Source organism: Bison bison, unplaced genomic scaffold, assembly GCF_000754665.1.
Source record: "Bison bison bison isolate TAMUID 2011002044 unplaced genomic scaffold, Bison_UMD1.0 scf7180017864489, whole genome shotgun sequence".
Classification (NCBI taxonomy): Eukaryota; Metazoa; Chordata; class Mammalia; order Artiodactyla; family Bovidae; genus Bison; species Bison bison.
This window is the reverse complement of record NW_011495048.1, coordinates 10,299,001-10,325,512: the sequence shown is the minus strand read 5'-3', so window position 1 is coordinate 10,325,512 and position 26,512 is coordinate 10,299,001. Positions and strand designations below refer to the sequence as shown.

At 36.3% G+C, this 26,512-nt stretch overlaps 1 protein-coding gene across 4 annotated transcripts in view; it reads right to left on the bottom strand.

The window, feature by feature from the left end:
- The window catches only part of AFTPH (aftiphilin), a 76,700-nt gene that overhangs the window by 15,816 nt on the left and 34,372 nt on the right, over window positions 1-26,512 (bottom strand). For all 4 annotated transcript variants that reach the window (XM_010863315.1, XM_010863316.1, XM_010863317.1 and 1 more), the window contains exons 2-6: window positions 22,504-24,457; window positions 9,454-9,605; window positions 7,487-7,613; window positions 7,016-7,072; window positions 3,526-3,648 (exon numbers count right to left, since the gene is read on the bottom strand). In XM_010863315.1, the coding sequence (XP_010861617.1) occupies window positions 3,526-3,648; window positions 7,016-7,072; window positions 7,487-7,613; window positions 9,454-9,605; window positions 22,504-24,426 (2,382 nt within the window). In that variant the 5' untranslated portion in view covers window positions 24,427-24,457. The remainder of the gene's footprint in view (window positions 1-3,525; window positions 3,649-7,015; window positions 7,073-7,486; window positions 7,614-9,453; window positions 9,606-22,503; window positions 24,458-26,512) is intronic.

Sequence of the window (26,512 nt, the reverse complement as noted above, 5' to 3'; positions counted from 1 at the left end):
AAAACAGATACCTAAATAATTACAGGTTAACTAATGGAACTGACACGCAGGCAACTCAAAGAGAAAGCACTGGAATGAAACATTTAAAAACAACTTTATGTGGCATGAATGATTACTGCAGAGACGAAAGGAGACAAGTTCATAATAAAAAGAGGGGGAAGAAAAGGCTAGAGACAGGAGACTTTGGTTCTAGTCCTAAGTACAGCACTGACATGTGATTTTAGGTAAATTACTTTGTCTTTCCAAATATGTTTTCTAATTGTAAAACGAGAGTACAGAGCTAGACTGTCATTTTTTTCTTTCTTCTAACTCTCAAATTCTGATTCACAACTGAAACAGCAATATAAAGCAGCCTAAGAGAGGAAATCTGCTGGTGGTAACCAGCCGGATAACTGCTAGCCAGAGCGCTGACTCCACTTGGCAGTGAATAAAGCACGGTTAACATCCTAACCTTACTAAGGGGGAATCAGTATGGCGCTGTGATTGGTGTGACCTTGAAATTCAGTGAAAAAAGATGTCAACAACAACAAAAAGTATCACTACGTGCTTTTTATCTGTAAACTGTTTTTTTTTTCCAGGTAAAATTATCTTTTTTTAAAAACCCCACATTATTAAAAATCAAAAAAATCAAAATAAAAAATAAAAAAAATAAAAACCCCACATTAACAGATATCAGTAAAATACTGAATTTCTAAACAAGAGATGTAATGGCAAAAAGACTGATGAGTACAAACTCATTTGAAAGAAAAGATAGACATTTAGCAGGTACCAAACTGAAATAGAAAAGACAGATCAAAAAGCATGCAGACATAATGAGAATTATGCCACTATGCTAAGTTTGAAAGTCACTGTTCAAGGATGCCAAAACATAAAAGGAAGGTTTGCCACATGCAAAAATTCAGGTATTGAACAGGTCTTTGCTGACACATTTTGCTAAGCTTCTAGCACTAATGTTTATGGTTGTTTCACCTGAAAATTATCATTAGGAGGAAGAATGAATAGCCAAAATGTTATGTGAAAAATAATAAATACACTGTATGCCAAGGAAGAGTGGTAAGAAATACACTTTATATGGAGAACCTTTAGAATGTATTTCAGATGTTTGCTGAGTATTTTAACCTTAATCAAAAGTATGGAGCCAAAGCAAAGATCATGCAATTTAGTGATGGAGGTCAGGCATCTCAGCACAAAATTCTGATATGCATGCTGAAATCTTCAGTTTGAATGTTAGACAGCAGACCTACATAGGCTCAACTCAATTCAGAAATAACTTTGAACTTCCATTGGGAAATACTGTTTTCATTGGTTTTCCAAAGCCTAAAAACTAAAGCCAATGAGGATCACAAAATACCATAAAAAGTATAGAATAAACTTGTTAATTCAATATTGATGTGTATTTTTAAAAAAGAGAAGTGTACATGAAACACAATAAAAGGAAGTACTTGATTAAAAAGAGCTTTTAAAAAATATAAATAGCAAGAGACCAAGTTCCATCTTCCAGCAAACAAGTTAGATATGCTTCAATGTCACTGAAAATTCCCATACTTGCCTATAACTAGGGAGACAGTCCTTTGATTATAAGTACATAGGGGTCTATATGTATATACAGAAATGGCAGCAGCTGAATCCTTGTGGAGCTGCAACTAACTGCCATCAAATTAATACACGCTGATTTCTACTAAAAATCTTCCATTAAATTAACACACATGCTTTTTATTAGGTTATCTAGACTTTTAATCAAGTCTGTAATTAAATTATATCGAGGTATGACTAGGCAAAAGTGACAGGTGACAGCTAACTAATAAAATAAGCAATAGCTTATGGGGTTGTAATACATAGAAATGGCTGGATGGAGGAGAAGAGGAGAAGGCAAGGAAAAATAACAACAAGTGGCTCAAATTAAGAACTGCTCCATTTCCAGAAAACATACCAGGCAGTTAGTCAAATTACTTTCCTAACACCTAGCACTGGAGTAAGAATGCTGACTGAGTCAGAAGTGAGAATGCGCTGTAATTCTGCAATCTGCACAGACATGGCAGGCCTGTGAGAATAGCTGATAGCCAGAGGGCAATATATAGCCAATGAAAGGAAGAGAGCTAAGGACAGATTCAGCCTACTGAGACATCTTGCCCAAGGCTCCTTGCCTGTTGCCCAATCAGTAAGGCCAGGCATTTTATGCATTAGGTCTCCATGCCCATGAATTCAGTGACAGTAATAAACTGGTTTCAGAGGGACGTTGAAGCTAAGCTCAAGTATAAACCACAGTGGTACACAGCAGTAATATTACATGTTTCTTGAAACACACCTGAAAAGGCAGGACCCTGCTTTACAAAATCATTTGCCAAAGTATGTTCTTCAAAACACTAGTTCTACAGGTGTTATAAGCTCTTCTTCCTTGATCCCTACAGAAAAGGGTTCTATGGCCAAGTAAATTTGAGAAATGAAATAAAATTAAATAGCGTTATTCACTGCAGGATTTTTCAGAGTCCTTAATATACGTGTTATGAACCTCCAAGTCTTGTTTAGGGTTTGATATGAAATATTTCCTGATCTCACTTCACTATGGAACCCTTCTTTAGTGAATCAATTCTGGGGATTAGTGTTCAGTGGAACACATCTTGGGAAAGGGTGTCCAAACATGCATTTTTGTGTTAGACATAATTAGTGATGATATTTAAGGTTAAGAAATGACAAACACAGCAAGAATATATTTTAGAAATGGTAATATTCATTAAGAATATTAATATTTTAAAAAACAATTTTAACCTGCACTGAGTCAGTTGCTAACTTGATGTCAAAAAAGTAAGCAAACCAAGTAAGCTATGTTCTCCGAGGAAAAAAGTGAGAGGAAGGGCTTTAATATTAAATATATTTTTAATACTAAATATATTTGACTGAAATATGATTTGTGCTTAAATGTGCCAAAGAAGTAAAGGGTAAGAAGGGTAAGAGAGCCTTCTTTTTCCCTTAATCTATACAATATTTTGTTAAAGGCTGTATCATTTTCAACTTAACAGCTTTATTCAAACTCTTAAAACAACAGTTATTGATATAATAACACACCTAAATTTTATAACTTTATAAAATTTTTGCAAGCTTCAGGAAAAACACATAATGGCAGACTTGAAGAGCTGGTATAAATGCAATGTTTTCCTTTTTTTGAAAATCCAGCACTTACCAGATTTATGTGTCAGTAATAGATCATACAATGTACCAGCTGTAAGCGATTTTTTGCTTGCTACAAAGTTCTTATTTTACAGGCAAAAAGACTAAGGCCTAGATAGGTTTAAAGAACTTACCCATAACCAGCCAGTTCTCAAACTGTCTTTTCTATTTTTTAAAATTAAAGAGAATTTTCTCATTGTATTTCAAAGGATGTTAATAAGAAGTGAAATCACATCATGAAACTAAATTTTAAAAATATTTTAAAAATGAAAAGTTATATATTAAGGGAAACAACAATGTGTGTGGACATATGTGTACATACATGCATAAATGTATCTATATACATCCAGATATTTTTACCTGGAATTGGTCAGATGTACATGTGTTCATTTCTGGTGACATAGTGGTGGTCTGACCGATGGAAGCAATTTTTTCTGCAGCAGATAGTGGTTTCAGTGGTTCCTTGGTGGGCTCTAACATACCCTGAAAAAGGCATATTAGCTATTAGTTGGGGGAAGGATTGGTTCATAAACTTCACAAGAAAGTTAAACTAGCAGAAAGCAGAAAGAACACAGGTCATTTGGAAAGTACTGAAGACAAAAAGAAACTAGTCTTAAATTTTGTTTAGTGAAAATCTTACAGCACTCTAATGGGAAATATTTCATAATAATACCTTTGTAATCCAAACTTTTTGAAACAAGACCTTGTAATTTAAACTGGATTTGCTTTAGAGTGCCTGGCTATCACTGTCACACAAATGCACAAACACATGGAATGGTGGGGGAGGGGATGCTACATCGCTTTAGTCGTGTCCGACTCTGTGCGACCCCACAGACGGCAGCCCACCAGGTTTCCCGTCTCTGGGATTCTCCAGGCAAGAACACTGGAGTGGGTTGCCATTTCCTTTTCCAATGCATGAAAGTGAAAAGTGAAAGTGAAGTTGCTCAGTCGTGTCCGACTCTAGCGACCCCATGGACTGCAGCCCACCAGGCTCCTCCGTCCATGGGATTTTCGAAGCAAGAGTACTGGAGTGGGGTGCCATTGCCTTGGTGAGCAAAACAGTATATTACATCCATGTGCTGAGAATGCAATACTGTTCTGATGTTCAGACGTAAAACTGCAGGAAAGGGCACTCTTCATACATGTTACACCATGGTGGTACTTAGAGAGGTGGGAGTGGATGTCTAGTGTGATGACATCCATATGCTACAATGTGAATTTAGTGTCTGATCCTTGCTCACTACAGGATGGGAGCCTTAGTTCTTTGGACTAAGGCTCCCATCCTGGGAGTACTGGAGTGGGGTGCCATTGCCAAGTTACTGGCATGGAAGAAGGCCCAAGCTTTTATGAATTTTAGAAATTTAGAATTCATGTATTTATGAATTTTATGACAAGCTCTTGAATAGTTACCAACCAGATAAAAGTCTCCTTTTATGGGGGTGGGGGGGTGCAGGGGGGGCAGGGAAGCTGCTAAGTCTAACAATCTTATAGTTAGAATCTATACATTTCTTAAAACAAAGCTTTCAGGAGAATCCCCCTACTTTCATAAAATTGAGCACAAGCTAAAATAAATAATTTATATATATATCAATAGTTCTTAACAACAGTACACGTGAAAGGCTTTAATCTAGCATCTTGAAAAATGAAAATAAATTCATGGTCTAATTCAATGTCATATATATTATAAAGGCGTGTGCCCTTCTAGAAAGACTCCATGTGTTTGGTATACCATTACTAGTCTTAGCCAACTTTTCTAATGTGAACTCTCCCTAAAGCCAGTGGTTCTCAAAGTGGTCCCCATCAGTAGCTCCTCTATCATCTGGGAACTTCTCCTACCCCAGACCTACTGAATAAGAAACTATGGGGGTGGTGACTAGCATTCTGTGTTTGAAACAAGTCTTCCAAGCAATTCTAATGCACATCAAAGTCTCAGAACCAGTGACTTAAATGACTACTTCAGGTACTATTCCTCCAGATGAGATCAAAAGATATTGAACATCTCATGTGTGTAAAGTACTATGGAAAAAATTCAGGTATCATTAAAATTTGAAATCAGATAACCCAGATATGAAAAAGAATGCTTCTAAATGTAAGGCATCAAAAAGAGGGAGGAGGAGAGGATATAACCACTAAAACAACTTTGGTATTAAAAGCTTACAAAAATGGTAAAACTACATTACTAATAAAAGGTTGTAATTAAGAGAGGGGAAAAAAACATAGATATGAGTCTTTAACTCTTCATAAAACTTAAAAAATTGCCTAATGTGCTGAGTCTAACACAGAAGCATTAAATAGGTTACTGTCCCCAACATGCAGAATGAAAGTGCCCACAAATTAAATTCCTACTTCCTATTCAGAATGTGACAATACCACCACCAACAATCCCTAGAAAGCTACTTCTTGAGAAAAGAGATCCAAATAACCTAGAAGTTAGAAACATTCTGGACTACATTTACCTACAACATAAAAGAAGGTAGGGATGATCAAGGTGTTTTGAAAATACAAGATAACCATTCACAAAGGAGCAGAAATTGATTTTTAAAAAAAGCTCAAAGAAGCTTTTGTCCAATCTCACAAAACAAACAAAAACAAAACAAAGCAAGATTTCAGTTCAGTAACAATAATTAGAGCTTTTTCATAGAGAAGTTTGCAGATTAAAATAAGGTCAAGTTCCACAGCAAATTCATTTTCACATGCACATAAAGGTTTTTAAATTTAAATTCCATACGAAGTGTTCCTTAGTTTTTTTTTTTCCTTTCTTAAACACAGTATTTTTCTCCTTATTTTCAAGTTATTGGTGAAAAATTTTTAAACTATTTTTAGTTTAATAGGACATTTTTATCCACCAATAACTCAAAGACATGCCAAAAACCACCAACACATCAAACTTTAAAATGTGACTGAGTCTTGATAAGGTACGGAATGAAAATTCCTCATTTTCCAGGACTACCTGGCATATCTGAAAAAAGAAAATTTAACATGTTTAAAACATTAATGGAAAAACTAAGGACCAATTATAGGTCCTGGCTCATTTTCATTTGTTATAATTTTCTATCTACAACCTTTTGTATATATCCATGGCTTCAATATTGCATTATTTAAAAATAATCAGAAATGCATTTAAACAAATGATATCTAAGGCTTCAGATACTTCAGTTTCTTTTTAAAAGCAAATTAAAAGAGACTTCCAAAGGTGAATTTTACAAAAGTTATAAACACTGCTGCTGCTAAGGCGCTTCAGTTGTGTCCGACTGTGCGACCCTATAGATGGCAGCCCACCAGGCTCCCCGTCCCTGGGATTCTCCAGGCAAGAACACTGGAGTGGGTTGCCATTTCCTTCTCTAATGCATGAAAGTGAAAAGTGAAAATGAAGTCGCTCAGTCGTGTCCAACTCAGCAACCCCATGGACTGCAGCCTACCAGGCTCCTCCGTCCATGGGACTTTCCAGGCAAGAGTACTGGAGTGGGGCGCCATTGCCTTCTCTGTTATACTACTATTATAAACACTAGTTAGTACTAAAAGTGTCTATAATACATAAAATACAGAAAAATGTCCTCAGATCAAGACTTGAAGGGATTTATGAGCTCAAAAAAGGATATTATTGTATTTATTCTCTTAATGGTCCCATGTTGCTGCTGCTGCTAAGTCGCTTCAGTCGTGTCCGACTCTGTGCGACCCATAGACGGCAGCCCACCAGGCTCCCCGTCCCTGAGATTCTCAAGGCAAGAACACTGGAGCGGGTTGCCATTACCATACCTTAAAATACACTTTCCATGTCATGCTATGTAAGTTGATTTTACAGAATAAATGCAACAATAATAAATACATGCAAAAGCATCATTGTACTTACCAATCCTGCTGCATACATGGGCACTATAACAGGTTGCTTCTTATTGCCCGTGAAGAGCTACATATGTATATTAGAGAGAAAGAATATGTATTTAGAGAATGATCTGTCATACAATGAAACAGTTTCCAAAATACTCTGTAATGCTTTATTATATACATTGTGAGTGAAAAATTGAAGAAATTGTTAAATTGCCCTTATGGGGTTACAGTTTTGATCTCCTAGCCCAATTCCTTCATCTCATAGTTAAGCAAAAACACAAAAACATCTTTTCCTAAAGATAAGAAATTTCAGAGAAAAACCTAGATAGATTTACACTTAGACGTTGGTGTATTTAAAATAAATGAACATTTAAACAAATTAGTATCTGTTTTTCTGAGAAACTAGCTTATCATAATTTGTATAGAGGTGTGAAAGAATTTAAAAACATCCGTAAGTTGATTAAAGGATTTTCTAAGGTACTAATAAACTTACAATGTTTCGGGTGTCTATGCCCAGGGAGCATAACAGTTTCTTGTTGCTATGGGAGCCACCCCACTGATATCTCAAGCCATGTGCATCATGGACATCCTGTAGCTCGGTCCACACATCCAGCAGTTCCCTGCAAAGGTCACAACACAATGAAGCCACCAACAATGGGTTACTCAGTAGCTCTCACCATGAATTCTACTTTTAAAGTGACTATAAAATATTATACATTCCAATTAATTTTGTGTCTAACATGAGTAAATATATGTACCTATTACCTGAATGAAATCAAGAGCCAACATTTAGTCATGAGGAAAGTAAGTTAAACTCATCTGAAACAATCAAGCAAAAATTTAGCCTGTATGTTATGCTTAATTTGAAAACAAAAGCATTTAAAAGGAGGATAGAAATCACTGAGCACTTCATCATCTTACTAGAGCTATTTAATGTTTTCTCCTTGAGTCTTGACCCCCCCACACACAGTTGCAATTACAGTATACAAAAAAATTCTGTATTCTTTTTTCAGACTTTAAGCATTTCCTTATCTACATATGTACCCTTTTCAATGGTTTATTATGTCCTTCCTATTAGACAGATGCATCATCATTTATTTAGCCACAATCCTACAGTTTTAATTAAGTTGTTTTTACTGTTGGCTCCAATTGCTAGTAAGGCAAGAATATCTTCCTGTACTTTACAGTGTGTTACTGTAGAATTCTGTTATTTCCATGAATCTCATGGGTCTAAGAGTATGAACTGTCTGTACAGCTAGCATATTTTTAAAAAACATATCTAAATGGTTTCAAGATGGCAAAACATCAATCTTTTTATCTCCTTTTATTCTCAGAAATCACCCCAAAACAAAAGTCAAGAAGCAAAAATAATATTCATCTTAAATGAAATTAAGAAATACTGCTTCCAGAGGTGGTGAGTAATGAAATATAAGAGAAGCATCCAGGAATAACTTTGAAATTAAAATCAGAAAGTCAATCTAGACCCTCTAACATCTAAAAATTAATAGTTTTGGAAAGAAAACAGAGGCACTGGAGGGAAGGTAGCTAGCATTGTAAGACAACTGCTCAATGCTGAAGAACAGAAGCTTCCTGATTGAAAAGTTGTGCCTAGTACTCAGTCAGAAAATGAAAAAAGACCCATACCAAGATACTTCACTGTAAAACATCAAAACACCAGCAATGAAAGACTCTAAATTATAAATGTGAAGTGTGGGTAGAATAAAGTAGTATTTTACTTCCTGGGAACCTTTTCTTCCCCTGCCCCCCCACCTACCCCGCAAGAAGGCTATTAGAGGACGTGCTTCACCAAAATGGGATTTAACTGAAGGGAAGTGCCAAGACAACATGTGACAGGACGCCTAGACTGATCTATTCCAGACTGGAAGGAACTGGAAGATGGAAGACTCCAGGTTAAAAATGGATTGGCCAGTTTGATAGGTCTTATCACAAGTAAGATTGTATTAACAGGCTATTCAAGGGTAGGGACAGATTAAGTAAGTTTAAAAAAAATAAGAGGAAATCATTAAATCCAGGAAAAAAGTGTACTATAAAAGAAATAGTGGCTTAGCTTTGAACATTATTTACATGATCATAATAATGAACATACCAAATAACAATTTAACCAAAAACTATGACATAAGTGTATTGGGAAGATGAAGGGAGGAAAACAGCAGATGTAAGATCTAAATTCTCATCTATCATACTAGGAAATAAAAAAATAATATACAAAATTTGACTGAATAGAATAGTGCTTTAGAAATTTTTTTAAAAAAACAGCTCAAAAGTGGAGAGGTAGAGAGATTTTTTAATTACATCTTTAGGCACAATATGGTTTTTTAAACTTAAACAAGTTAATGTTTTAGAACCTTAACAGTTTAAAATAACCTTAGATAACCTTATAAATGAGAACAGTCAAACTAACAAATACACAAGTAGACCTAAAAAGTGTCTATTACTTACCCACTTTCAGCTAAGGCCTCTCTTGTTTTTATTGGCAAGGTGCTTGTTTCCAGCAAGTGCTTCAGGGAAGTAACTTCTTCTTCAGTATCAGGGACAAATATGGAAGGAAAACATGCTTCGAAAATTCGCTCCAGGCGGTTTAGTAAAGCTGTCTGTATCAAAACACCCCCCAAAAGTTTATTTTCACTTTCATAATTTTAACAGTGTCACAGCTTTATCATTAATATAGACACACTCACTCCCACAGACCGATATTCTGTCCACTGCTAAGGGGTGGAGGAACTACTAGACAGATACAGGAAGCACTAAGTGGAAGAAGCGTAACTACTCATAAACAAAGAAAGTGAAGTCGCTCAGTCGTGTCAGACTCTTTGCGACCCCACAGACTGAAGCCTGCCAGGCTCCTCCATTCATGGGATTTTCCAGGCAAGAGTACTGGAGTGGGTTTCCATTTCCTTCTCCAGGGGATGTTCCCGACCCAGGGATTGAACCCGGGTCTACCTACATTGTAGGCAGATGCTTTACTGTCTGAGCCACCAGGGAAGATAACTACTCATAGAACACTTTAAAATAATTGTGGTGATACAATGATGACAAATAAATGTAGTTACACATCAAGCATTATGCCTGTCACTTTACAAACATTACCTTACTTAACTGACTACAAAATTCTACAAAGAAGAAATTATTACCCCCTTATACAGTGAGAAAGCAATCAAAGTTTGAATTATCTTCCCAAAGCAAAAACAAAACAAAAAAACCCAGTCAATATTCATATTCTTTTCAATACACTGGGGTGTTTCTTACTACCACTCACATACTCTCTATTTAGAACAATAAGACTGGATGCTGGCAAGAAGTGTTATGCTATTATATAATAGTTGAACAGAACCTAAATACAAACACTTGAATTTTGAAAATATTTTTTAAAATAAAAAATTTTTTACTGAAATATAGTTGATTTATCAGTTCAGTTCAGTTTAGTCGCTCAGTGGTGTTCGACTCTTTGCAACCCCATGAACCACAGCACGCTAGGCCTCCCTGTCCAACTCCCAGAGTCTACCCAAACCCATGTCCATTGAGTTGGTGATGCCATCCAGCCATCTCATCCTCTGTCCTCCCTTTCTCCTCCTGTCCTCAATCTTTCCCAGCATCAGGGTCTTTTCAAATGAGTCAGCTCTTCGCATCAGGTGGCCAAAGTATTGGAGTTTCAGCATCAACATCAGTTCTTCCAATGAACAACCAAGACTGATCTTTAGGATGGACTAGTTGGATCTCCTTGCAGTCCAAAGGACTCTCAAGAGTCTTCTCCAACACCACAGTTCAAAAGCATCAATTCTTTGGCGCTCAGCTTTCTTTATAGTCCAACTCTCACATCCATACATGACCACTGGAAAAACCAGAGCCTTGACTAGACAGACCTTTGTTGGCAAAGTAATGTCTCTGCTTTTTAATATGTTGTCTAGGTTGGTCATACCTTTCCTTCCAAGAGTAAGTTTCTTTTAATTTCATGACTGCAATCACCATCTGCAGTGATTTTGGAGCCCAGAAAAACAAAGTCAGACACTGTTTCCACTGTTTCCCCATCTATTTGCCATGAAGTGATGGGATCAGATGCCATAATCTTAGTTTTCTAAGCTTTAAGCCAACTTTTTCACTCTCCTCTTTCACTTTCATCAAGAGGTTCTTTAGTTCTTCACTTTCTGCCATAAAGGTGGTGTCATCTGCATATCTGAGGTTATTGATATTTCTCCTGGCAATCTTGATTCCAGCTTGTGCTAGTTGATTTATATGTTATGTTAATTTCTTCTGTACAGGAAAGTGACTCAATTATACATATGTATTATATATATATATACACACACACACATATATATATTCTTTTCCATATTCTTTTCTATTATGGTTTGTCACAGAATATTGAATGTAGTCCCCAGTGCTATATAGTATGACCTTGTTGTGAAAACCTTTCAGAAATATCTCTGCTGCTAATAGAACAAAGGGGGAAAGAATGTCCATTATGACTAAGAAATTTAACAGCTCATTTGTCATTCTGATTATCTGTGTTATCTTTTAGATATTCCATTTCTCTACTCTTCTATGGTGTGTATATTTGGGGTTTTGAATAGTACACTCCCTTTCCTCCAAGCAAAGCTTGCATACTCCCTAGAGTATTTTCTCTGAGAACACTGGCATTTTGGACTATTTTTACTGATTGAAACTTGTTGTATTTAGACTAACTTAGATTTGGGGAGTACTAGTAGGTTTCGTGTATGTGCAACCTACAAGAACATTTATTCCCACTTTCCTAACTTTATTTCAGATACATGTAAAATATTTTCAACTCAGCTTACCTTACTACTTAAAACACCAACCAGAAATACAAAATGTTAGGTTAAAGCTTACTGCAAGATTAAATGCACCACTGAAAATGCCACTCACTGTACAAGAAAAATGCCACAAAATGATGGTACTTTCTGCCAAGTAACAAAAACAAGTGAATGTTGATTTCTGTTGTTTAGTATAGTCAGCAAACAGGAAGATGAAAAACAAAAGGAAAAACTTTCATACACCTATTTTCCAAAGCAAAATCTCTTTTGAAAACTGTTATCAGAGCAAAAAACTTAATGCTGCATAATTAGTCTCAGGGTACTTTTTTGCTATCTCTACAAAAGTTAGTCTAACACCTTCATTATATTCATCTGTGTGATATGGGAAAAGGTTCTCAGTATCAATTATGAAACCTACAGTAAAGAGTAGAGTCAAGATCCCAAGGCTTGTGAAATTTGAGTGCGTCAAGGGGACCCACACTTACTCGCTTCAACAGAGGGAATGGACAGACATTACTTTTAAAGGGATCAGATAACCATCTAATTGGAAACATAATAAGCACTTGCTCCTCCTGGGCAGGGAAGGTAAACAAACACTCACACATGACCAAATTTTAATTCTCTGTAAATTAAAACAGAATCTTCTTGTATCCTCTTTGTTATCCGTTTAATGAGATAGAAAAAAATATGTATCTCTCTAGGGATGAAAGAAAGGATTTCAAAGCATATTTAATCATTTTGATCAATCATTAAATGTAACTACCAGGTCTTACATATGAAAGTGTTAGTCGTTCAGTCGTGTCTGACTCTTTATGATCCCATGGACTGTCCATGGAAATAACCAGGTAAGAATACTGGAGTGGGTAGCCATTCCCTCCTCCAGGGGATCTTGCTGACCCAGGGATCAAAGCCAGGTCTCCTGCACTGGAGGCAGATCCTTTACCATCTGAGTCACCAAAGTCTTAGGTATACTAGTAAGCAAATCCTCACATCAGTGGAATGTATTGAAGAAATAGAATGTTATTTAAACCTAACCACTTTCAAACTTTGCTTTAAACTTCTTCCCCAACCTTTTTTCATAAATAATAAAATTACATGGAAATTTTAAAGGAAAGTTCCATATGACTTTAGGATTAGATATGACAAGTCAATTGCTTCAAATCTTTTTGTTGAATGAGGTAGAGCAGGAGTTGGCAGATTTTTTTCTCTGTAAAGCCAGATAGTGAATATATTTTGTATTGCAGGCCATCCATAAACAAATAAGTGTGGGTGTGTTGCAATGAAACTTTGTTTACTAAAACAGGCAGCAGGACAGATTTGTTTTCTAGGCCATAGTTTGTTGATCCCTGCTGCTGCTGCTGCTGCTAAGTCACTTCAGTGTCCGACTCTGTGTGATTCCATAGATGGCAGCCCACCAGGCTCCCCCCGTCCCTGGGATTCTCCAGGTAAGAACACTGGAGTGGGTTGCCATTTCCTTCTCCATGCTGATCCCTGAGGTAGAGCCAAAAATTTAAAATGAAGATTCAAATAACCAGAATCCACTAACTGAACGGTACCACCCACCATAAGGAGGAACTCTTTAACAGTTCAATAAGAAAGCAGCTAACAGAATTAACATATTCTGATTAAAATTAAACTTCCTAACATTTTATTTTTAAAAATTAAACTGTATATTAAAGTATAGTTTATTTACAATGTTGTGCCAATCTGACTTACAACAAAGTGACAGGTATACACATATATGCATTTTTTAAAAATATTCTTTTCCATTATGGTTTATCACAGGATGTTGAGTATAGTTCCCTGTACTATACATTAGGACCTTGTTGTTTATCCATTTTAAATGTAAACAGTTTGCATTCGTCAACTCCAAACTCACGGTCCATCCCTCTCTCTCTCTCCCTCTTGGCAGCCCAAAGTCTGTTCTCTATGAGTCTGTTTCTGTTTTGTAAATAGGTTCTTTTGTATCATATTCTAGATTCCACATATAAATAATATCATTATTTTTTAAAGTATATTGTTTTAACTATCCACAAGACCAGTTTGATGCTAAAAGGGTTGTATTTCGTTCATGGTAATAAGCATTGCCAAATTTCATTTACTACTAGTTAATTCCAGTAAGTAAATGGCTGATGTAATTATAATACTTCAGTAGAGGACTGTGGACCCAAGGGGCTGAGACTCAGTTTCAGAGTTTATAAACAGAAGCTATCAGGGCCTACCTCACAGGGTGAATAATAAATTAGAGGAGTGAATGTTTGACACTCAGTGTGTTCTCAAGAAGTGATAGCTTTTATGACTACTGTTGTTATACAGATGACACATACAGACAAAATGGCATGCCAAGGAATAAAATAAATGTCAAAACTAGGTTCAAATCTCATTAAGGCTATTTCTCTACCACTATTTAACATTCTATATCATGATTAAAATACTTGTCTCAATTTATATCAATTTCTACCATATTGTAATAAGAAATTAAATAACCAAATATTCTGTGCGCTCCCTAAGGTCTTCCTATCAAGTTAGGAGTCAAGTACCTAAGTAAAAATATGTCATTAAGAGCTGCTTATATAAACAGAATCTGTTATTGCTACTTCTTGAGGATTTTAAATTTTGAAAATTGGTGATCATTTTGGTTGATAGTTGGCATTTGTGACTTATATCTTGATCATATTATGAAATACAAAGAGTATAAACCACACATTAGGGGTATTAAGTGCTTTACTTCCCAAGAAACACAATAAAGCTCAAAGATGTGATGGAACATAGTCCAAATAACTTAGTAAGTAGAAGAGGTATAAGAATATAACATTAATGCCAGAAGAAGAGAAACTAACCTACCGCAAGAATAGCTTCTCCTGTGATCAGGCAGACAAACTTCTTGGGAAAAAAAAAAAAAACAACGGATTTTCTAAAACACTGTAATCAGACACTAAATTTTAAAAAACTCACTGCTATTTTGAGCAAGATTGATACTGCCAAAGGTTTCAGGTTTTTGTCATGCAATTTTTCCCTCAACACTGCCAGCCAAGGAAATTTAACATGTGCAACAGCCTTAAAGTCAATAAAGTGAAATATTTTTTAAACTTTGATTTAGTCTACTATCGGAGAAGGCGATGGCACCCCACTCCAGTACTCTTGCCTGGAACATCCCATGGACGGAGGAGCCTGGTAGGCTGCGGTCCATGGGGTCGCTGAGAGTCGGACACGAATGAGCGACTTCACTTTCACTTTTCACTTTCATGCACTGGAGAAGGAAATGGCAACCCACTCCAGTGTTCTTGCCTGGAGAATCCAGGGACAGCGGAGCCTGGTGGGCTACAGTCCATTGGGCCGCTGAGAGTCAGACACGACTGAGTGACTTCACTTTCACTTTAGTCTACTATACATGAGCAAATTATTCATCTAACACTACAATTTAGTTTCTGACAAAGTAAACTGTAAATTTTTACTAAAGAGTCAGTGTTGCACTCCTAATCAATGTGATGGTAACAAAAAAAAGTACACACACATTTAGCATATCAAATATTTAGCTGAAGTTATAACAGTAACTAAATAGCAACTAAATAAAAAACTACCCACTCCAGTTACTTGAATTTCAAATGCCTTCAACTTCAAAGAGGAAAAATAACCATCAGTTCTCTCTTGAATTTAGAATTAGAAAACTGGTGACTGAGCCATGTTTGTCACGTCTGACATATCAAATTCCAGCCTGCAAACAGCAGCGCATCTGGCCATTAAACCTTTAAAGAAACTTGGGCTCTGACAAATGTGGGGTACTTGCTCTTCCAGGCAAGTACCAGGCTCCATTTTATTTTCTCTGTTGTGTCCAGTGCTAGGAAGCCAAGGGAGAAAGTTTGCTACTTACAGAGAAGTGCACTTGTGCTCAGAAGAATTCCTACTTGTCAAAACTATTCTGAGAAGGGAAACTAGCCAGAAGCAGCAGTTTCACTCTCAAGATAGTCTGACAGATGAGTATACAGGCCAACTAGGGGTATCCTACACAAATTATCATTTGCCTATTACATTTTGCTATTCACCAAAACAGTTGGCAACACTGTTTCTTGCACCTTTAAAAGCCATTTTAAAGAAATGTATTTCTGAGATTATTCACGAACAGCTAACATTTATTAAATACTTGTTATGTGCAAGACACTGTGCTAAGCACCTTCACATGTACAATTTCATTTTATCTTGAGAGTTTTGAAGTAAGTCCTATTACTGTTCTCTACATCTCAGGTTCAGGGAAGTAGCTAATGCAAGTCAGTGCTGAACCTGGATCTGAATCTAGGAGGGTGACTCCAGAGCCTTGATTTTTAGGTATCAATAATTTCTCATCATGGCAAATAGATCGGGAAACAGTGGAAACAGTGTCAGACTTTATTTTCTTGGGCTCCAAAATCACTGCAGATGGTGACCACAGCCATGAAATTAAAACACACTTGCTCCCTGGAAGAAAAGCTATGACTGACCTAGACAGCATATTAAAAAGCAGAGACATTACTGACAAATTCGTATAGTCAAAGCTATGGTATTTCCAGTAGTCACATATGTGAGAGTTGGGACTATAAAGAAAGCTGAGTGCCAAAGAATTGATGCTTTTGAAATGTAGTGTTGGAGAAGTCTTGAGAGTCCCTTGGACTGCAAGGAGATCAAACCAGTCAATCCTAAAAGAAACGAGTCCTGAATATTCATTGGAAGGACTGATGGTGAAGCTGAAACTCCTGATGCGAAGAACTGACTCACTGGAAAAGACCTTGATGCCGGGAAAGACTGAAGGCAGGAGGAGAAGGGGACAACAGAAGATGACATGGTTGGATGGCATCACTGATTGGATGAACATGAGTTTGAGGAAGCTCTGGGTATTGGTGATGGACAGGGAAGCCTGGCGTGCTGTAGTCCATGGGGTCACAAAGAGTCGGACGTGACTGAGCGACAGAACTGAACTGTATTATAACCAGGACCAACTTCTGCAGTAGGCACAGGGCCTGGGGTCCATAATAATTTTAAGGGTTCATGAGAGCATTTTAATAGTTAATATCAGCATACTCATTTTTATACCAAGTTATAAAACAGAATTTATGGGGAAGGGGCTCACAAAAATCATATGTGAAAGTGAAGTCGCTCAGTCGTGTCCGACTCTTTGCGACCCCATGGACTGTAGCCTACCAGGCTCCTCCGTCTATGGGATTCTCCAGGCAAGAGTACTGGAGTGGGTTGCCATTTCCTTCTCCAGGGGATCTTCCCGACCCAGGGATCGAACCTGGGTCTCCCGCATTCCAGGCAGATGCTTTAACCTCTGAGCCACCAGGGAAGCCCAAAATCATATGTGGTCATGGCTATACTACCTTCCAAAGGTTCACTGGCTTTTATAGGATTTCTCTATCTTTCCCAATTTTCTCATTTCTCATATATTTGTTTTCCTATTAGGAAAGACGTATTAGAGTCTTTATTACCTTGGATGTCTCTATATTTTATTTTCTTCAACCCATACAGGATTTCTGGGAAAGCAAAAATGATTACCAAATAAATGATTACCAAATGTTTTAATTCATCAATGAGGGCAAAGCACTAAGCCTGATTTATACTCACTCCCAGTTCTGTCCTATCTCCATGTCTGGGTTTGGAGGAAGAAAGCCCTCAGATATACAAGCAATCATTTCATTTTATTCACTGACGCAAGTCATACTATCTAATACAGGGCTTCTCAGCTGATATGGCTCAGTTACAAACAGGTTTACAGGTCTTCCAAAAATACTGAAAACTATATATGGACATATGGTATTATTCCCTCTTGTGATGGCTAATTTTATGCATCAATTTGACAGGGCCAAGAGGTGCCCAGACATTTGGTCAAACATTTTTCTAGATATATCTGTGAGGGTGTTGCTGAATGAGATTAACATCTGAATTGGTAGACTAAGTAAAGCAGATTGTCTTCCTTAATATGGATGGCCTTCAATCAATTGAAGACTGTTTGCGGACTGTAGATCTTAGGATGTCCATGATCACCTCCATAACTGCATGAGCAAATTCCTTATAAAAAACTGGTCAGTCTGTCTCTCCATGCATGCATGCATCTATGCATCCAACTTCCTGGTTCTATTTCTCTGGAGAACCTTTGACTAATACACCTCTGTTTTGTATAAATGACTACACTGGGGTATAAAGAGACTGTGTACTGAAACTCTCATTCAAAGTTCCAAAGGAGTGTATAATGCCAGCACCAAAGATCCTAGAATCTGGCTCTTAGGCTAGACAAAGGCACACCTCCTTTAAAGCACCTTGATTTTTTAAGGTAATTTCTAAAATTCCTTCAACATATTTCTAGTTACTTTTCCTTTCTTCCTTACAAACAGTAGTCGATTGTGTCAACAGTTTTAATATTGATAGCATTAGGTCTTGTTCTTAAGTGGAAGTTCAGAAGAAACATAAAATCCACTGGGCAATTTAATCTTCCATTTAAGAGGCTATCTTATGCCTTACCATCATTAAATATTAAGTAAGATATCAAGTACAATCTACAATTGTATACTTATCAATCCCTAATTTCAAGCTATATAAGAAGAGTAACCAATTCCCTATGCTCTAAAAAAATGGTTTGCTGCTTTTGCACAATTTCTGGATAAATCTAATAAAGTATTTCTATTTTGGAATTAAAGACCAGAAATTCAAATTTTCTGAAGGAAATAAAACAAAAGTAATTGCTGTCCAAATACTTCAAGCAAGCAAAGAGCTATAACGCCTAAAATCTCCATTTCTTTCTTTCTTTTCAAATTGAGATGTTACTGACTTATAATATTATGTTTCATACGAATAGTTCAATATGTGTATATACTACAAAATGATCACCATAGTCACATATTTTTCTTTTCTTGTGATGAGAACTTTTAAGAACTACTCTCTTAGCAACTTTCAAAACAAAACGCAGTATTACTAACTCATCACCATGCTGTACATTGTATCTCTAGGACTGATTTATTTTGTAATTGGGAGGTTGTACCTTTTGACTACTTAATTTCTTTATTTTGTTGCTTACTTATGTTTTCAGTCATAAGTTCAAGTGTTTACCTACAGAAAGGAAAACCTGCACAAATCTCAGGCAGGTGATTAAATAAACGAAGGTGAATATGTCATTACACTCAGAATGAGAATGCTGGCTCTGCTAAGCAAACCAATAACTGAATCTCAAAATAACATAAGCCAAAGTATTAGTGATTCTCTTCTTTTTCCTTTTCGGGACATTCAATTTTTAAAGCTCTCAAGATAAATCTTCTTCTAATAACATTTTCCCAGTAGTGTTATCAGTTAGATGGCTAATAAAAGAAAATGATTCATAGCTTCCTTTTCTATAGTCAATTAATATAAAGAGATTACTTACCCCAATTACCTAAATTCTCAAATAACACCCAGAGAAACATTTTAAAATTTTTACAAAAGCTCAGGGTTTAATGCAGTGTTCATGACATTATTGCCTTTACCATATATCTAGGAAAAAGCATCTTGACTATTTCAATAAAGGTATCTTCCTAGAAGATTAACAGATTAAAAAAAATAAAACTGTTAGAACAATATACATAATGGTCTTTTGAAAAAACACTGCTTTCAAAGTAAGGAGATTTTTATTACTGTCATTTTATTTTGTTCAACTCTTAGCCCCAAAAGTGAAAAATAGTTTTGACCTTTTTCTAATTCGTACACTAGAGACAGCACTAATTTGCTTTTCTCTACAATTTATAAGAATGTTAACAGGAAAATGAAATAAACTGAACTCCAGGCTCTCAGAAAAAAAAAAAATTCACTGAGGGGGAAGAATATTTCTCAATAAATGGTCATTATGGTTTTTACATCAAGGTCTGAACCCTCTGAGGCTTGCTGGAATCACATTTGAGAATTGGGTTGACTAGGAGCATTTTAGAAATTTGAAGGAGTTTTTTCTAGACTCTTTCCTAAGTAACAAATTATTGCAATAAGGTTGCAATAATTGATTGTCTCAATCTAGGAAAGATATATTTTATTAAAATGTTAAGATATCCCTTTGTAGGCTGAAAAAAGGAAAGTACTAAAAATAGGGACCTGGACAATGTCACATACATAGTGAAAAGTCAAAGAAATTTCAAATAACAACTATATCATTTGTCTGACTTTACAAACAATTAACTGTTGCCTGTGTTTGCTTAATTGCATTAACTGAGCTCTGAATTCTAAAAGACTCTCACAACATTCTGTCAAAGTATACTTTGATGGCACTCTGTTCAGGACAGAATTGCTGTATCTTGGTAAGATTCAATCTACAATCAAAGTTTTACAACTTACAATTAAAAAAAAACCCAATGTTTACATTAATATGTGAGGATTTCTGCGCTGTCCCCCATTACATGGTAGCAGCTAGGATAAAGATTTTAGGATAAATATTAGTAAATCTATTCCTCTCTAAGAGAACTAGATTAATGTGCATTTCAGCAGATTCTGAAAAAGGAAGAAATTACAGGTCACAGGCCTCCTTCACAATAGCAGGATAAGGATGAAAGTCACTTTCCATCTCCCCAACTCAATTCCTTTCCAAATTCCTCTTCTAGCCCCACTTCCAGCAGTTTCTCCTTTCCAACATCCATCTCCAAGTTTTGCTCATTTTGCATAACCCATTCAGCAAAAAGAAAAGCTTGAGGATGGAACCAGACAAATCTCAGGAAGTCAATGCATCCTGCTATATCTATACCATTTGTGTTTTATTTTTACAAAACAGAACCATACTACAAGATTCTTATTTTTCAGTGTATTTTTTTCACTCATTAAAAGATTTACTGTCCTTTTATCTTCACAAAAGTCTGCTGCAATAGATATTATCTACTTTTTATAGACAACTGACTTCAGAAGTAGTTTGTCCAAAATCATAATGCTATACGACACTGAGTCAAAATTCGAACTCAGATCTGTAAGATTCCATAAAGCCCATGTACTTTATTTCCTCCTAGTATATCTAGTTATCAAATTATACATAAATAACTAATCAGTTCATAGGTTGCAAAAAAAAAATCCTTTTTTAAGTGGTTATACTTTAAAAATTCATTATATAATGACAATGTTTAAAGTTCTAAGGTTATAAATTAAAGACCATCCAATACCAGTGTCACCCTATACTCTAGTAAGATGAAAGTAAACAGGGAAAGGATTAGGTCAAAAACCAATAGTCTTTGCTTTGCGTTATATAATTAATTCACTCTTTGTTTAAAATTGTAAGCTTCTGCCTCAATAATGAATTCAATAATGAATTACTCAACAAGAATAATACATATTAGCCAAACCATGTAATAACAGAATTAGCAAATTAAGCTATTCAGACACTCAATGTCAAATGAAAAGTGATCCGTTGTGCACTCCAATGGGTGGTACCATAATTTCTATAAAATCTTAATGTATTAGAGATATCAAAGCAATGATGTATAACCATTTCAATTAACCAGACTTCGGAAATATTTTCAATTGAAAATGGTTTGCTTAGCAAAAGATAACTGAAGAATTTGTTGATTCTGATTCTCAGTATCTTTAAAATAGGCCTGTGGACCAAGTTAATACTTGGTAATAATACATGTATCAATAAAAAGCAGTGATTTTCAAGGAAATGCTCTCTTCTACACTCCTAGGGTTGAGGAAAGGTTAAATGTAGCACAGGGTACAACTCAGGACTGCGGAACAATCTGAATAACATACTGCACCTCTACTTTAGGGGCTACTTTAGGTCAAAATAAACCTTAATGAATCTTCTATGAAATTCTGGACCAGAAAAAGATAAAGGACAAGGGCTAAGGGGTACAAATATTCTCCCTGACAAGGCTAATTCCTAAGAAAAGTAAACATAAACACACATTTGCAAGAAATTTTAAGCAAATAAACAGTCACATTAAGTCAAGGTATGGCTGTTTCCTGTCCTAGGTCTAACCCTCAGTTGTGTCCTACTCTTTGCGACCCCATAGACTGTAGCCCACTAGGCACCTCTGTCCATGGGATTTCCCAGGCAAGAATACTGGAGTGGGTTGCCATTCCCTTCTCCAGGGAATCTTCCCAACCCAGGGATCCAACACCGGTCTCCTGCATTGCAGATAGATTCTTTACCATCTGAGCAACCAGGGAAGCCCTCTTGTTCTATGTCTAACCCTTAATTTATCTCACAGCCTCATCCCAGGTCTTTTATTAGCTATTAAACTCTGAGGCCCAAATCTGCTTTTTTCAAATCCTTTTTCTAACCTTCAAGTCCCTATAGCCTTCAGCACAGACTGAGGTTTCAAATTCTGCTTGCTCTTGTCTACAATCAAAATTTGTCCTAGACAAAATTAAGAGATTATTTTCTGAAGCTTAAATCTTAGTTTAACTTGTAAAATCACTCTTAAGGTAGAAACTGAAGGATTTGGTGGAATAGTTCATTAGCTAATTAATGAATTTTTACATAAGTGGTATTTATATCTACCAAAAATTAAGTTGATGAATTTCTATAAATATTAAAGAAACAGATAAAGAAAAATCTTACCAAGCATTATTATAGGAATGTCTCTTTAATCAAGTGATTGTGAAACATGTAACTAATCTACAAATCTGGCAAACATTATGTATCATAAAGAGACTCCTTTAACAGGTACCCAATTACAAAATGCTCTTTGAAAAGCTGAATTAGAGACCTCCACAGCATTGTTATACAAAACAGAGAAAAATCAGTAAATACCTGAACTGAAGTGGTTGTTTCGTGTAAATGACCACCAGCAACTGCTCCTTTGGAAGTTGCTAAGGAGACACTGTGCACTTTGGGGGTTCCCGGAGTATCAATCTTTCCATCTGTCCTATGTGACTGCCAGGCTTCCTTTCGATGATGAGATTCAGTGGCTTGCTGGTCTCCAAAAGCAGCCCAGGAACAGCTATCTTTCTGTTCATCCTCAAAAGCATTCCAATCTACAACCTGGCTAGGACCAGCTGAACTGAAGTCCGCAAAATCATCTGAGTCTTGAAAAGCACTGCAGTCATCTTGAATATTTGGCACAGAATCAAAGTCTCCAAACTCACCTTCTTGCCCAATTTCCAGTTTTGAAATAGGTTCAGTGCCTGTCCCAGTAGGTTTTCTTGCCAAACTGCATCCCTCTGATAAACTATCAGAAGTCTGTTTTAGGTCTGACTCAGTAAATATAATTTCCTCTTGGCAAGAGACAGTATTTGATTCCCCGAATTCTCCAAAGTCATCACCTGGTTCACTCAAATGTGGAAAGTGCTCTGAGGACTCTTCAAAAGTGACATCACTCATTGAGTCTTGTGTACCAGCAGTAACAAAAGGTGGAGTTGTGCCACTGGCTGTGCCAAAGTCACCAAAATCATCCTCAATGGTATCGTTGCAAGTCACAAAGTCATTACTACTATCACCATTTTTTACACTCACAGAATCATCTAAAACATTTTCTTCTGTAGGATCAAAGCTGAGGCTCTGGGAGTCAGTAAACCCTCTAATTTCTTCTTTGGAAGAACCAACTTCATCATCTGCATCCAAAGTTTTAGTAGAAACCATGCACAGATCAGAACATTTAGAAGTGAATATATCAAGATTTTCCTCAATTTTACATTGTTCTCTCCTACTGGCTTCTGAATTTTCAGCTGGGTCTGCCAAACTCCAAGCCTCTGACTGAACACTTGAATTGAAAAATTCATCTTGTTGCAATGTGGGAAGGCCTTGCTTTCCCCTGCTGAAACCCCTGTCACTCGCTACGCTTATTTTTGAAACACAAACCTGATCCTTTCTAGCAGTGTCTCCTTTATCATCACAGCTTCTATCCAAAGACACTTCTTTTATAGAATTCAGTTCATTGACTCTATTAATTTTGTTTTCCTGAATGGTTAGTGCCTCATCATTTAAAACTGCACATTCTATTTCTTCTAGTTGTATCCTTTCTTTTCTGGAAAATGTGGCAAAATCTGCAAATTCCTCAGCAGGACTAGGTGCATAGTCTAAATTATACTCAGTACTATAAGTGCTAAGAGGCTTTCGTCCTTTTGAATCAGCTGCAGCGTCCAGATCATCTGTTCCCTGAGGATTTACAGTTTCCAACACTGCAAACCCATTTGTTAGAATCTCCAGACAAGGCGGCTTTTCACCATTGCAGCTCTCTAACTGCTTGTTCTGATGAACAACATTCAGGTCAGTTCTAAAATCTCCTGGAGAGAAACTTTCAGGTGTTCCAACATTCTGTCTCTGCTCCACTTCTTTATCTCGTGGACTTTCTATGCCATCAATGGAAGTATCTAAAGTTTTAGATGAAATTATTTCTTTGCTGGTGGTAGAAAGTAAAACATCAGACTGTCCTTTCACAGGAGAAGAAAGTTCAGCAGTGATGTCTTTATCGTTACTATTTTTAATGGACTTAAAGCTTGTAAGGCTATCTACATTTTCTGAGAAATCATGAATTGGCATAAAATGGTTTGAAGGTACAAACTCTTCCTTGGGACGAGTGTAATCTGGTGTATCAAAATCAACAAACCCTACACCAGAAGGGCTAACTTCAGAAAACCCACCAAATTCCCCAAATTCATCGTCATCATCATCCTCAGCTCCGTTGTCTAGTGGTGGTGGGGACGAAGAGTACATTCGAATGATGTCTGGCTCCATTGTTCAATTGCTTTCAATACTTAATTTATACCTGGAAAAAAAAAAAAAGATTTCTTTTTAGGGAACAGATTACATACAACAAAGTCATTCAGAATTCTCTCAAAGAAACTTCAAAACAGTGTAAATTTACAGTGCTCTGCTTTTTATTTTTTAAACTATTTTTCTGTAAAGCAATTATCCTTCAATTAAAAATTGAATTTTCAAAATTTAAAAATTTTTAAAAAACCTAAAAAAAAACAACTATTTTTACCTTAGGTAAGATTACACAGCTATAATATAATGGCAAAAAAACCAAAACAAAACAGCTTTTACACTGTATGTTTCCAAGGGCATTGGTAGCATATTACTGAATCTGAGGATTCCAGAAAATTTCAAATAAACACTTACAAAAGTACATCTATAAGAGTCTCTCTTGGGGCACTTGCTTGTTCTCTTAGACTCTCCTTCTAGTTCACTGGGGATTCAGGGCTTGCCTTGTGGATTTGTAGGAATTCTTTATAAATAAAATGAAAATTCTGTCTCTCATTATGACTGCAAATATTTTCCTCAATTTGCTTTTCAATGTTTATTTCTGACTCGTTAATTTTTTCTGATTTTAAAGACTTTATTTTTTCAGAGAAGCTTCAGGTTCACAACAGAATTGAGCAGAAGATATAGAAACTTCCCATACGGATCCTACTCCCATTAATTTGCACAGTCTCCTCTGTTATGAACATCTTCTACCAAAGTGATAAATTTGTTACAACTGATGAACCTACACTGACACATCATTATTACCCACAGTCCATAGTTCATATTAGGGTTCATTCTTGGTGCTATACATTCTGAGTTTGGACAAATACATAAAGACATGCATCTACCAGTACAGTATTACACAGAATAGTTTCACTGTCCCTCAAACCCTGTGTTCCACCTCCTCTATCCATCTGTCCCTCTCCCCTACCCTGGCAACCACTGATTTTCTTACTGTCTCCATAGTTCTGCTTTTACTAGAATGTTATTTAATTAGACTTATAGAGTACGTAGCTTGTATATACTGTATGATTGGCTTCTTTCACCTAGTAATATGTATTGAAGGTTCTTCCTCCATGTCTTTTCATGGCTTGAAAAATTTATTTTCTTAAACTACTGAATAATATTCCATTACCTGAATATACCATAGTTTAATTTTTTATAACTTTCCATTTTGAAATTGCTTAGGACTCACAAGAAGTTGTAAAAATAGTACAGAGTTCTCACATATGCTCTCACCCAGTTTCCCTCAGTAAGAATACGGTAAACAACAGTACACGATCAAATCCTGAAACCGACATCCGTATAACCTATTAAATCAGCTACAGACCTTGTTTAGATTTCATCACTTTTCCTCTCTTAGGGTGTCTGCGCAGTTTTATGAAACTGATTATACGTGCAGATTAGATTTCACTGTCACTATAATTGGGGTTAGAACTGTTGCAAAAATAGTTCAATAATATCAGTATAAAGTCCTTTGTGTAATCCCTAAATAGTCATGCCCTTCCATAAACCCAAACTGTTGGAAACTACTAATCTGTTCTCCATCATTATAATTTTGCTATGTCAAGAGTGTTATCTAAATGGAATTATGTAATATGTAACCCTGTGAAGTTGGCTTTTTCACTCCCCTTAATGCCCTCAAGATCCATCCATGTTGTTGTATGTGTCCACAGTTCATTCCTTTTTATTGCTAAGTAGCATTCCACTATTTAACTTAAATGCAGAGTACATCATGAGAAACACTGGGCTGGAAGAAGTACAAGCTGGAATCAAGATTGCCGGGAGAAATATCAATAACCTCAGATATGCAGATGACACCACCCTTATGGCAGAAAGTGAAGAGGAACTAAACAGCCTCTTGATGAAAGTGAAAGAGGAGAGTGAAAAAGTTGGCTTAAAGCTCAACATTCAGAAAACGAAGATCATGGCATCTGGTCCCATCACTTCATGGTAAATACATGGGGAAACAGTGTCAGACTTTATTTTTTTGGGCTCCAAAATCACTGCAGACGGTGACTGCAGCCATGAAATTAAAAGACACTTACTCCTTGGAAGGAAAGTTATGACCAAC